Genomic DNA, 13628 nt, shown 5'->3' with positions numbered 1-13628 from the left:
TACTGTATGATATCACTTAATCTGTGGAATCTAAAGTCATGTTTTTAAAAACATTAGTTATCAGTTTCTAGTTAGCGATTTAATTTCAAGTATTTCGTGGTTGTAAGATGTGTAACATTCACTTAATTCTGTGTGTTTTTCTTTTCTTCAGATTCTACTCTGCTATTCAAGTAATGGCCATTATGATTCAGTATACTCAAAACAATTTCAATCAAGTGCAGCTGTTTGTCAGGGTATGTGAAGGCTGTATAAATGCTTAGGTATATTTCAGATGATTTTTTTTTGCCCATCTTTAAATTGAAGGACCCGCCACAAATAGCTCTTTTAAGACTTTGTTCATACCTATTGAAATTGTATACTGGTTTATGGCTATTTTCACATTGTTATAAAGAGATCTTAATTTGACAATTGGAGTTTTGGCTCTTTTTTCCTTTAGCTGTATTGTATGAAATTCTCTATAAAGATGTGTTTGTTGTGGACGAAGAAGAGTTGAAGACTGCAGTTGAATTGTTTCGAAGTGGTTCCAAAAAGAACAGAAACAATGCTCTGACTGGCAGTGAAGATGTCCATATTGACTACAAGAGTTCAGCTCAGGATAGGTAATGCAGGGAAAGGGGATGTCAACTACATGATCATGTTTCATGTTTCTGTGCATCATCATTTGCAAGTGGAAGGGGCTTGACAAGTTTATAACTTAACACTACACACATGTATATGGATACACATTTTTTAATGGGGGAAGAGAAATTTTACCAAGAAGATATGTTGTATTTTGAGATGTTCAGGAATTGGAGGTTTGATCCAAGTCAGAATCAGTTTTTTTATTGCTGGAGGTGACTTTAGAACTACCTAACCCCATGATTCTCAAACTTCAGTTGTATACAAAGGTATACTTTACAGTGCTTGTTAGGCGTATTCTTGGGGCTACTTTTATAAAATTTGAGGTCACAGTGGCGCTAGAAATCTTTTTAAACAAGTACACCCCAAGTGTTCTCATGTAGGTAGGCTGTGGACCTGGACCATACTTTTGAGAAAAAACTAATTCTAAACCAGCACCATCATTTTGTTGGTAACTGAGGTTCCACAGTGGTTGCTTGACATATACATCCAACTAGTAGAAAAGAATCAGGCTAAGGGAAGTTTTAGGAGCTTCGGAGTGTCTACCTTTGGTACTCACTAGGAAGGTAGTTTGTGGCCTCTGAAGAAACTGTTAATAACAGATTTGGTCAAAAATTTTGTGTTAGAGATAATAAACTAGGCATTGTCTTGTATTTATTCTTGATTCCTACTTCTGTCTAGGAAATTCATATAGGGTTGGTGCCAGTCAGGTGTCACCTTGTCTTTTTGTCTTGCTTGCAATTTTATTTCTTGGATATTTGTGGCTTGCAATCTTTTTTTTTTTTGGGTAGAGGAGTGGTTTTTAATTTTTATTTTTAAAGATTTTATTTATTTGACAGAGACACAGCGAGAGAGGGAACAAGCAGGGGGAGTGGGAGAGGGAGAAGCAGGCTTCCTGCTGAGCAGGGAGCCAGACGTGGGGCTCGATCCCAGGACCCTGGGACCATGACCTGAACCAAAGGCAGATGCTTAATGACTGAGCCACCCAGGTGCCCCAAGGAGTGGTTTTTAAAACTTATTTGGGAATGCAGGGGTAGAAGTTGCTTTATTCTTCACTGGTGACTTGTCCTAAGGACGTCAGGCTTTATGGAAACTATAGTAGTAAAAAGGCAAGATGTATTACTTATTGCTGCGTGACTGTGACCGTATTACCACAGATTTTGCAACTTAATATACACTTATCTCACAATTATATGGGTTGGGAATCTGGGCACAGTTTAGCTGGGTCTTCAGCTTAGGGTCTCAACAGGACTGCAATGAGGTTGTTGGCCAGGATTGAGTTCTTATTTCAAGTTTTGACTGAGGAAGGATCCACTTTTCCACTTAACGTAGTTCTTGGCAGCATTTAGTTCCTTGCAGCTGTGGGACTGAAAAAAAAAAAATTTTTTTTTTTTTTTTGGTGGCTGTCAGCCAGAGGTAACCCTCAGCTTCTTGCCACATGGGCTTGGTGAAATATTGCTTGCTTCCTTATAGTCAGTAAGAGAGAGGTCAGCAATACAGGCACTACATTCTTATGCACTATAATAACATACCTATCTTGGTTAGAAGCAAACTTGAGATAGGGGAATCATACATGGATGTGCACACCAGGAGGCAAGGATCATAGGGCCATCTTAAGAGATGGAGGTATGAAATTTAGGAGATAATCTGCTAAGTATATTGTAGCACATACTTAGATAAAGGAAGCATAAACGTAAATGTTGGGGTAAAGTATTTGCCTCATTTTTAGACCTGAGCTACTTTACCACTAGGTGGTGGTATAGTCATTAGACTTAAAATTTAGCTACTGCATTTATATAAAGCTCTTTGTTCTAAATCTTTCAATTAGGACTGAAGAGTTGGGTGCCTGCTGCAGTGTTGAAAATATCCCAGAGGGGTACAATCAAGGAACAGAAGAAGCAAAGGTTTGAAATTTTCTAGGGAAAGAATTTTCATAATCTTGGCTTGCAGCATCATAACAAAGAAGTTAAGGTCAGGTGGTCCATTCTAGTTATATGGTGTGGGGGAGGAGTTCAGGTTTACCTTTGTGGAAGTTTTAATCTGAAAATGTAAAATGGGTGCTTCATGTTCTCTGAATTTTTATTCTTAATGGAATTGTTTGGATTGTTTCCAAGCAAACTCTGAACACTTGAGAATTTTCAGAAACTGCTCTTTTTCAAGTTAAAGTAATGTTACAGATCTAGTAGATACTTAGTTTGTAATCAGTCTTCTGATGCTAAGGTTTCTTTTTGTCATTAAAGAATATAATGCTTGTCCTATTCAAAGAAAATAGGTAATAATCCTGTTTAGAGAAAGGGAAGAGATTTTTATCATCTTTATAGGACTAAAATCAAGCAGACCTTTAGTTTGAGGCTCACTAAATAGGGCAGATACTATTATAATAATCTATGTATGCCCCAAGTGCTGGTAATTTGGGAACAGTAACAGTATTAGATGTGATGAAATTCTAGGAAAGCAGAAGAACAAGGTAATTTCTTTGGAAGTTGTAACAGATTTTGACCAAAGTGAAATAAAATTTTCAGATTTTTTTCAGGTGATTTTAGGGTACCGAAAAAGTCGCACCTCTGTGTTGTATATCAAGATGAGATTTATTGAATAGCCTGACTGAATCTTTAATCTGTGTGGATTGATTTATATGAGATGTATCCTGAGTTGTAGACAGTATTTCCCTTCTGCCATCTAAAACCTTTTATATTATTTGCATATTGCTTCTTTAATGTCCTGATTTTTAACATACACAATAAAACTTATGGCATTTATTTTTTTAATAAAAAAGGGAGGTATATGTACATACTTTAAAAAAGAACTTTATTTTTTTCATAGAAGGGACACTAAAGCTAAGGATGGTGAATTTGTAGCATGATTATTTTTGTTTTAGTCTCCAGAAAGTCCATCAAAGATGCTCTTCCCCTATAAGGTGCTCAAAGCCCTGGATCCAGAAATCTATCGTAATGTAGAATTTGATGTTTGGTTGGACAGCAGAAAAGGTAATGAAATATCAATGGTGTACTGTTGAATCCTGACAGATCCAGGGAAAAAATTTTGCAAATTGTTTCTGATGAGATGTTCTTAATGTACTGTTATAAAAAAAAAAAAATAGCCTGGTACTTTTTAGCTCACTCAATACATGATTTTATTTTATTTTTTTAAGAGATTTTATTTATTTGAGAGAGTGAGAACACCACCAGCAGGGGGGCGGGGGGCAGAGGGAGTGGGAGAAGCAAGCTCCCCGCTGATCAGGGAAGGGAGCCCTACTCAAGTAGGGCTGGATCCCAGGACCCTGGGATCATGACCTGAGCCAAAGGCAGATGCTTAACTGACTGAGCCACCCAGGCGCCCTGTATATTCTCATGATTTTAAATCCAAAAGAGGAAATAAATAGGTTTAGAAGTGGGAAGGGATCTTTCAGAATCTGATGTTTATCCAAGACTTTCAGTTTTGCAAAGACTGTGTGGAAATAACTTAGATAACTTTAAGAGTACCTGAAACTTGTTGGGGTTCCTGGGTGGCTCAGTCATTAAGCGTCTGCCTTTGGCTCAGGTCATGATCCCAGGATCCCGGGATTGAGTCCCGCATCGGGCTCCCTGCTCAGTGGGAAGCCTGCTTCTCCCTCTCCCTCTGCCCCTGCTTGTGTTCCCTCGCTGATGTCTCTCTCTGTCAAATAAATAAAATCTTCAAAAAAAAAAGGCCCTGAAACTTGTAACTGCAAATAAGCTTATCTTAAATTTAAAATGTTAAGACTACCCTCACTGATAAATGAATAGGTCAGGCGTCTGCAAACTATGGCCTACAGACCAAATCCAGCCTGCCAGCTGTTTTTGTTTTTAAAGATTTTTATTTGAGAGAGCGAGAAGAGAGAGAGCACATGAGGGGGGAAGGGTCAGAGGGAGAAGCAGATTCCCTGCTGAGCACAGAGCCCGATGTGGGACTCGATCCCGGGACTCCAGGATCACGACCTGAGCCGATGGCAGTCGTTTAACCGACTGAGCCACCCAGGCACCCTGCCAGCTGTTTTTGTATGGTCCAGTGAGCTAAAAATGGTCTTTATATTTTTAAATGGCAGAAAAAAATGTAAAAGAACAGTATATTGTGACATATGAAAATTATATGAAATTCAAATTTACTGTCCATTAATAGTTTTATGGCAGAGTTGAGTAGTTGTGACAGGGTCCGTATGACCCACAAAGCTTAAAATATTTACTCTCTGGCTCCTTAAGGAGCAAGTTTGCCAACTTTTGAAATAGGTAATTGTTTATCTCCTTCCAAGAGAAGTTGATCAAATTAGCTTTCAGGGTAGCCTTTAATGTTTCATATTCAACTTCTTGAACCTTGGTTAACTTAGGTATAGTTAACAATCTAACAATCTAGAATGAGGTTAAGACCCTGTGGAACACAGTAAGTTGTTAAAAATAACAGGTTACTTTGAAGAAGCTGTGTAGTGTTTTTTTTTTTTTCTTTTTTAATCAAGGTGTGTTACTTCAAATTGTACCTTACTGGTGTTTGACCAACTAAGATTACAACCTCCCAATTTCCACCTATCTGTGTTCTTTAGCACAAAACTATTTTGGTAGGTCTCCTTAATTGACTATAGAAATGAATATCAAGAGTAAGAGAATGACCCTTTAGGACCCCCCCCCCCGATTTTACCTTATAGTAGTAGCATTGTCAAAAACACTGGTAAAAGTAAATTAGAAAATTAAATGATGTAAAATGGGAAAGGAACCCATTCGGATGAGCTTGAATCTTCATTTTCTTTTAATAGAACTTCAAAAATCTGATTACTTGGAGTATGCTGGGAGACATTACTATTTGGGAGACAAGTGTCAGGTTAGTTCATCTTTTAAAAACTCAGTCATTTGTTTCTCCAAGGTTGTGGTTTTAGTCATTAATATAAGTTCAACAAGGCTCATTTACAAAATGCTAAAAAAATTTTAATGTTTGTTAAATTTTAATTACAAACTTATGTGAGAAGATGTAAGGATCTTCCAAAAAAAATGTAAGGATCTTCCAGCATGTGTCACCTATATTAAATCAGACTGGATGGCAGTGTTGATTATCAACTGCTTTAGTAAGTAGATACTGAACTCCATTTGGGGAGAAGTTGTATTTTTGTTTGGCAGAAGATATATCTGTCAGTAGATTTGGAGATTGGATGTATTTTTACTGTCTCCTATCCTCTTTCAGGTTCGCTTGGAATCAGGTGGAAGATACTATAATGCTCATATTCAGGAAGTTGGAAATGAGAACAATTCAGTAACAGTCTTCATTGAAGAATTGGCAGAAAAGTAAGAATAGTATGGTTTGTTAAATTACTAAAATCTTTGGCTCTTGATGCCTTTTGTAATATTAAATTGAGAATTACCAGAATTACCAGATGCTAGTAAGAAATTCAGTTGCGGTAAGATGACTTACCGCAGATTGTTAAAAGCACATGCTGAAGTATGAAATCTCAATACTCCTATATATGAATAGTTTCCAAATCCCTAGGCCCTAGCCAGTTTACTAGAAATATTAAATACAACAGAATTCTGGTATAAAACTGTTCATACTAATTGGAAAGCTAGTTTGCTGACTGAGCCTCTGCCTATATTAAGATAAACTAGTCTAGTCATTCTCAAACTTTAACATGCCCCAGAATTACCTAGAGAGCTTGTTAAAACAGATCGATAAGTTCCATCCCCAGAGTTCCTGATTTCAGTATGTCTGTGGTAGGGCCCAAGAATTTGAACGTCTGACAAGTTTCCAGGTGATATTGATGCTGTTGGTCCACTTGAAGAACCATTAAACTTGCTTATGCTGCCTGTATAGTAACCAAAAAAAATCTCAGTAGCTTAAAACAATAAAGTTCATTTCTTGCTCACTTAGCATTTCATAGTGCATCAGCAAAGGGGGGCCCAGGCCAACAAAAGTTTTATCTAGACACAGTCTTCCGTGATCACAGGGAAGAAATGAACATGATCAACCATGTGCTGGTTCTTAAAGCATCTGCTCACGTGTTATTGGCCAAAGTGGATTACATAGCTGAGCCTGAAGTCAGTTGGGTGGGAAAATACAATCCTCTTCCAAGGAAAGGCAACAAATATTTGTAGACTACTCTGTCAACAGTATTTCCTCTGGAATGTGATATGTGCTACAAATAGCTGTAAAATTGTACAAACTACTCTTAGGTTTTCTAACCTAAAAAGAAAACCTCAATAGGGTAGCTAGTGTCAACAAGTTTAAGTAGAATACACTTGAAAATGAAGCAGGACGGGTGAGGGTATGTATATCCAGTGAGAATTAAGTCTGTGTTGCAGTGGCTTATGGTGGTGTCTTTAACTTTAAGGCATGTGGTTCCACTGGCTAACTTAAAACCAGTTACCCAAGTCACACCTGTTCCTGCCTGGAATGCTGTGCCCAGTCGGAAAGGAAGAGGTTACCAGAAAACTTCTGGGGGCTATGTCCCGGAAATGGGTTTGTATGCTGAAGGTTTTTATTATAGCCCCCTTCTTGTACTTACATCTTTAAAAAGAAAAAACAGACAACATAGATAAGTCTTGTTCTCTGGTAGTTTTTCAACTTAGGCGTTACTGACATTTTGGGATGGATAGTAACTTTGTTGTGGGCAACTGTCCTGTGCATTCTGTGCATTGTAGGTTGATTAGCATCCCTGGCCTCTATTCACTAGATGCCAGTAGCATCCTTCCCCACAGTTGCAACAACCAGAAACGTCTCCAGACATTGCCAAATGTGCCCAAGGTGGGGAAGGGCAAAATTACCTGTGGTTGAGAACCACTGTTCTAGGGGACTTCATATAAACTTAAGCTGGAGTGGATTTTAGACTCTAAAACTTCAAGGGAATAGATTTCTCAAGGAACTAGGAAAACACCTCTTAGAAGCAGCCAGTGGCATTAATAGGCATAATTTCTTGGAAAATAGGTAATGTAGGTGACTGACCAACTATGTTTTGATGATCAGAGCCACCTGTATTAAAGATAGTTCTGAGATGTCCATTGATATGGAAATTACCTGCTGGTTTTGCCCTTCCAAATGGAAGATCTAATACATCCTTAAGGAATACAGACATTCCCTCCCTGTATTTATTTGGTTTGTTCCCTTAAAAAAAAAAGTTGTAGGCATTTGGGGGAGGGGAGGACTGGATCTTTTGCTTTGGTTATGAAGCTTATTTGGCTGCTTCTTTGTTTGCCTGGAAGCTGTGTCAGAGATGGACATGAAACAACGGAAGAAGATGTTCAAAAAAGTTAGAGGAAAAGAGGTTTATATGACTATGGCTTACAGCAGGGGAGATGCCCTCCTCCCGCCCAGGCTTCAGCACAGTATGCATTATGGGCATGACCCTCCAATGCACTACCCACCGACAGCTGGCAGTATTATGTCTAACGAACATTTTCATCCTCAACATGCCTCTCAGAGACAAGGTCGGGGATATGGGATGCCCAGGTAAGGCTTAACTGACTTTCAAGATAATGTGCATCTCTATTTATGTATTATTGTTTTTTTTAAGATTTTATTTATTTGAGAGAGACAGAGCATGAGCAGGGAGGAGAGGGAGAAGCAGGCTCCCCACTGAGCAGGGAGCCCAATGCGGGGCTCCATCCCAGGACCCTGGGATCATGACCCAAGCCAAAGGCAGAGGCTCAACTGACTGAGCCACCCAGGCGCCCCTCTGTTTATGTATTGTGACTAATTCCTGGACAGAATTACAGTAGAATTTAGAAATGTCTTAGCAGTTTAGCTCCCTTTTGTAATGTCTGCATAGAGGATGGAACTGATGTATACTTAAATTTTTGTCAAATGAATTTATTGGGAGATTTATATTCTCACTGTCTAAGGAAATATGGAATGGTTGAAGACATGCTAGGGCTGTCAAGTTGAATGCCATGTATTTTACTCTGTATCAGTTAATAATGGATAGGCCTAATGCCAGTAGTGAGGAGAGTACAGCTCTTTCTGTTAGGACAATTTTATTTTATTTTTTAAAAGATTTTATTTATTTATTTGACAGAGAGAGACACAGAGAGGGAACACAAGCAGGGGGAGTGGGAGAGGGAGAAGCAGGCTTCCCGCTGAGCAGGGAGCCTGTTGCGGGGCTCAATCCCAGGACCCTGGGATCATGACCTGAGCTGAAGGCAGATGCTTAAAGACTGAGCCACCCAGGCACCCCTATTAGGACAATTTTATTTTTTATTTATCTATTTTTTAATATTTATTTATTTGAGAGCGAGAATGAGATAGAGCATGGGGCGGGGAGGGTCAGAGGGAGAAGCAGACTCCCTGCTCAGCAGGGATCCCGATGCGGGACTCGATCCCAGGACTCCAGGATCATGACCTGAGCCGAAGGCAGTCGCTTAACCAACTGAGCCACCCAGTTACCCTCTATTAGGACAATTTTAGAAAGATGTGTTAATTCTATTTAAGTGTAAAGATTGACGACTCAAGCACTAGTGAATAAAGAGTTTTGTTGTCCTTTCTCTTCATTCTTAGGGATTCATCTCGCTTTATAAACAGGCATAACATGGAGGGCCCTAAAGTTGGTTTTTACCCTGGCCCAGGTAAAAGATGTTGCCAGAGCTATGATAACTTCTCCTATAGATCTCGGTAAGTGAATTTTAAATGTTGAAAATCAGAAAATGGGTAAGTTTGGCTTCATTGCTGAGCAACAAATAAACATGGATTAAAGTTTTTAGAAGTGTCAACACAGAGATGTTTGAACTGTTACTTAGAACTGTTACCACCAAATTTTATCATTCTTTCCCCTTTTCTCTGAACTACTTAATACTTAAGTTCCTTTAGACGTAGTCACCGCCAGATGCATTGTATGAATAAGGAATGCCAGTATAGCTTTGCCCCAGAGAGTGGACAGATGCCCAGGGGCTTGGAAGAAACCATTACCTTTTATGAAGTTGAAGAAGGGGATGAGACTGCTTATCCAACTTTACCTGTAAGTAGGTCAAAGATTTATTCAAAAAAGCTGTTTACTTTCTCTCTTTTTTTCTTTAAAGTAAAGGCAGTGTGGATAGATTTTAGATTTTGACAAACCACCAAATAAAGCACTTCTGGAAAACAAGAATTTTTATCTTAGAGCTTTTAAAAGATGGGAGAGGAGAACTTTTTAAAGCTATTAGAGAAAAGGGGTGGAGGTGGACCAATAATCTTGCTTTACATAGTATGGGCTAACATTTTCTGTTTTCTTGATCGTTTTCTCATGTTTTTTTGATTCTCAAATACATTAAGATATATTTACAGCTTTTTTTCCTGAACTGCATGTCTATGTGTGTGTCTTTGGTACAGAATCATGGAGGGCCCTCTACAATGGTTCCTGCTGCTTCGAGATATTGTGTTGCAAGGCGAGGACATAGGTCGGGCAAACAGACTTTGAATTCAGAGGAGGGCAGTGGCCAGAGTGACAATGGTGAGTCAATTACAGTTAAATGTTTCTTTAAAAGATGATTCTTGTGGCATTAACACATCAGGGCTGTGAAGTAGATTTAAAGTTTTGGTTTGAGGGGATCTCACACTGTTCTGGTAGCTCATTTTGAACGAGTTACCAGTTGTCTCAGCTTGCTAGGCGTTTGAAGATGTCTTGGTCTTTCTCAGAAGGATGGACTTCTATAGGACACCACATTGTCACAGTTTACTTTCAGCTCTCTCACTAGGTCTTCTAGTGAATTTTGATTTGGTGAGATTTTATTATGGAAAATACCCATTCCTTGTTAGGAAGGCACTATTTTTATTATGGTGAGGACTGTTTGTAGAACTGCTTTGGGCTTTTCTGTGACTAGCTGCTATTTTATGAGACTATTTTATGAGACTGCTATTACGAAAATAATTTCGTTGCCCAAAGAAGTCTACTTATAACATTACTGTTCATTGTATCCTATTGGTCATCCACTGTACTAAAGAACTATATTTATAATTTAATATGATACTTAACTGCATTCCTCTAAGGAATATGGTATCCTTGTTTATAAGGAAATTGAGGTTTAAAGGGTACATGACATGGCCAAAGTCATACCCTTTGGTAAGTGGCAGAGATTTAACTTTTTTATAAGTTTTATTTAGATATAATCTACATACGGTGTAATTCACCTGTTTAAAAAGGGTTTAAAAGTCACCTGTTCAGTGATTTTAATATAGTCACAGAGTTGCATGACCATCACCACAATCAATTTTAGAACATTTTATCACCCCAGAAAGAAATCCTGTACTCATGAGCAGCTTCTCCCCATTCCCCATCCCCCCCCCCCCCCGCCTCAGCCCTAGGCAACCACAAGTCTGCTTTCTATCTTAATGGATTTGCCTATTGTGGACATTTCATATAAGTGGAATCATGCAATATATGGTCCTTTGTGATTGGCAGAGGTCAATTTTGAATTTGGTTTGTGTGACACTAAAGTCAGTATGTATGTCCTTAACAGTTGCTGTGGTGCCTCTCACATGGGGTGTGCTTGTTTTTACCATTTACTGTAAAATGATGCATGAGTGACAGACAATTCTGAAACAATTCTGGAGGAATTGGGTGGATTAAGGAGGTATGAGGCAGTCTCACTGACAATAGTCAAGTTTTTTATTTTCTTGTGATGTTTTTCTTTGTACATGTGTAGAAGAAAATAGGTATTTCTAGGAATTTAATGAGGACAAAACATCTAGCACAAGAATGACCTGTGAAGACTTTGTCCCCATGCATGTGCATGCATGTGCTCAAGGGCGTATACTCTCTGCTCTTTTACTCAGCATGACTCTTTTGTCTTTTCCCTTTAGCTTGGTGGGTACCTTCAGATGTATTGCTCACCTGTAGTGGCATATTCAGAGTAACCAAATCTTTGTTCTTAACTTAAATCCTGCTGTCTGGAGTGGTTGCATGTATGTGATTGATAAGTGACATGTTTAAGAATCAAATCCAGTTTTGATCCGTGGGGTTTATTTGATGGAAAACTGTCCAGTTGATGATTAACTTTCTCTGCATTTCAATGGTATAGTATAGTCTTAGCAGCAAAATACTTTAGATCACTGAGCCATCCTCTGAGAACAAACCAATTTTAAAAAATGTATTATTTACTTAAAACAGGCTGAGAAACAGATGAGGCATGATATACCCTATTTAATGTCCATAATATGGGTTATACTCCAATTACTTTACAGACACCATTTACTATATATTATGCTATGTTCTTTTCACCCCCTTATGATCTGGGTACTGTTATCCTATTTTATCATGCAGAAATTGAGGCACAAAAATTAAATAACCCACCTAAAGTGATGTTAATCAGGATTCAAATGTAGACAGCCCTAACTCTAGAGCCAGTGAACTCAATCACCATATTCCACTGCTTGACTGGAAAAATTGATTACAACTGGGTTTTTACCTCTGTCTGAACTTTTTAAGAACTAAGGGAATTTTCAGAGGAGAAATTTGTCCTGTTTACAGTCAGTATCTGGCTTCAATATCTGTTGACTAGTATGAAAGTTCAAATCACTTGTTTCAAGGATGTATACATTTTAGTTCTGAATATATATCCATAAACGTTGAGAAAAAGCAAGTGCTGGCCATCTGGCTCTGCTGAGCTAAAAAGCCCTACATAAACACTTCTTCTGTCTTTTTTTTGTAGGGAGATATCATGAAGAATATATTTATCCTTCAGGTCAGTGAGATCTAGATATAATCTGACATTCATCATCGTTTATACAATCTTAAATTATAAAATAATGCTCATTTTTTTACTTTACTTTGGCTATATTCTCTAGAACCAGACTATGAAACGTCAGGTGTTTATAGCACAACTGAATCTACAGCAAACTTGGTAGGTATTTAATAAAAATGGCAAGCACTTTATATCTCTTGTGTACTAGGGCACTGTTCTAAGAGTGATACGTATAAATGTATTTAAATCAGAATAATCCTATGAGGTAGTTAGGGCTTTGTTCCCATTTTGTAGATGAAACTAAGAACCTGAAATTAATCTATTTAATGATATTCCTATTGTGTTGATACAAGAAGAAATTCAAACATTGGCAGTGATGATTTTTTAGAGGATTTTATTATGATTTTTCGGTAAGAATGGGTCATAAGTCTCAGTTACTTCATATAACAAAAGTTTGTTTCTTGGTTATGCTTCATATCCAGTGGAGGTCTACAGGAGGGCTCTGCTCAGGGACTCAGGCTGATAGAAGCTCCATTCATGGTTGCCAAGGAAGGAACCAAAAGGTAGTGAATGGTACCCTGGCTCTTACAGCTTCCACCTGGAGATGACACCTGTCACTTTTCTTTTTCATTAGCCAGAATATGTTCCATTGAAGTATTAACTTACATGTGCCTGAAAGTCAAAAAGTTGGAAATATTTTAACAGCACTAAGGACCACAGCATTCAACTCACTCCCTCCCACAGGCAAAAGACTTGATTCCACCTCAAGGGATGCAATCCAAAAATCTTATTCAGTGTAATAATTAAACTCAAAGCCCAAGGTTTCTAGGAAATGTGTAGTACTCTGTGCATTGGGTCCAGATGTGGCTCATCTTCATCTGGGGGCCTAAAACCAAAGACACAAAGTTATTTAACTGCTACATACCTAACTTATAATGGTGGAGGAGGGACTGAAAGATGGCAGTAAAAATTTCCATTCAGAAAGGGGGGAAAATGGGAGAAATAGTTAATGGCCTGTAGCAGTTCTGACATCATGGACAGACATTGTGAGGGCCCCCAACCTAGGCATGGGGATTGTCCCCTGGAGGAGCTCTCTGATTCATTGTTTCTGGGGCTCTTGGTTGCTCCAAGGCCCTTTGTTCCTTGGCCATATTTGAAGTAGGCTTTGGGGAATAATACTTCTTGGCAGCTGAGCAGCTTTCTCAGCCTGCTTCTTACTTAGAGAAAATTGGGAGCCCAGGGGTCGTTTTATCTCAGTTGGATGGTTTTAGTTCTGCTCATGGTTTCTTTGGCTGCGTGATTAATTTATTCTGCTTTTCTCTATGATTCCTCTTAGTTTCGTATGCCAGTAGCCATACTGACAATTCT

The 13628-nt window shown here is 38.5% G+C and overlaps 1 protein-coding gene across 9 annotated transcripts in view; it reads left to right on the top strand.

Moving 5' to 3' along the window:
- Positions 1-13628, top strand: part of LOC114200238 (UDP-N-acetylglucosamine transferase subunit ALG13) — a 43646-nt gene that overhangs the window by 9771 nt on the left and 20247 nt on the right. For 6 of the 9 annotated variants that reach the window (XM_088028672.1, XM_028092278.2, XM_088028676.1 and 3 more), the window contains exons 6-19: positions 152-233; positions 437-599; positions 2447-2522; positions 3497-3605; positions 5381-5445; positions 5803-5903; positions 6944-7071; positions 7812-8058; positions 9103-9216; positions 9403-9559; positions 9910-10030; positions 12228-12260; positions 12364-12419; positions 12743-12823. In XM_088028672.1, the coding sequence (XP_087884798.1) occupies positions 152-233; positions 437-599; positions 2447-2522; positions 3497-3605; positions 5381-5445; positions 5803-5903; positions 6944-7071; positions 7812-8058; positions 9103-9216; positions 9403-9559; positions 9910-10030; positions 12228-12260; positions 12364-12419; positions 12743-12823 (1533 nt within the window). The remainder of the gene's footprint in view (positions 1-151; positions 234-436; positions 600-2446; positions 2523-3496; positions 3606-5380; positions 5446-5802; positions 5904-6943; positions 7072-7811; positions 8059-9102; positions 9217-9402; positions 9560-9909; positions 10031-12227; positions 12261-12363; positions 12420-12742; positions 12824-13628) is intronic. The other 3 variants (XM_088028673.1, XM_088028671.1, XM_088028678.1) reach the window with 1 other exon arrangement.

This window comes from Eumetopias jubatus, unplaced genomic scaffold (genome assembly GCF_037043125.1).
Source record: "Eumetopias jubatus isolate StellerSeaLion01/CBP00866 unplaced genomic scaffold, mEumJub1_p1.0 scaffold_11, whole genome shotgun sequence".
Lineage (NCBI taxonomy): Eukaryota > Metazoa > Chordata > Mammalia > Carnivora > Otariidae > Eumetopias > Eumetopias jubatus.
The sequence above is the reverse complement of the archived record's forward strand: the minus strand, read 5'-3'. Positions and strand labels throughout refer to the sequence as shown.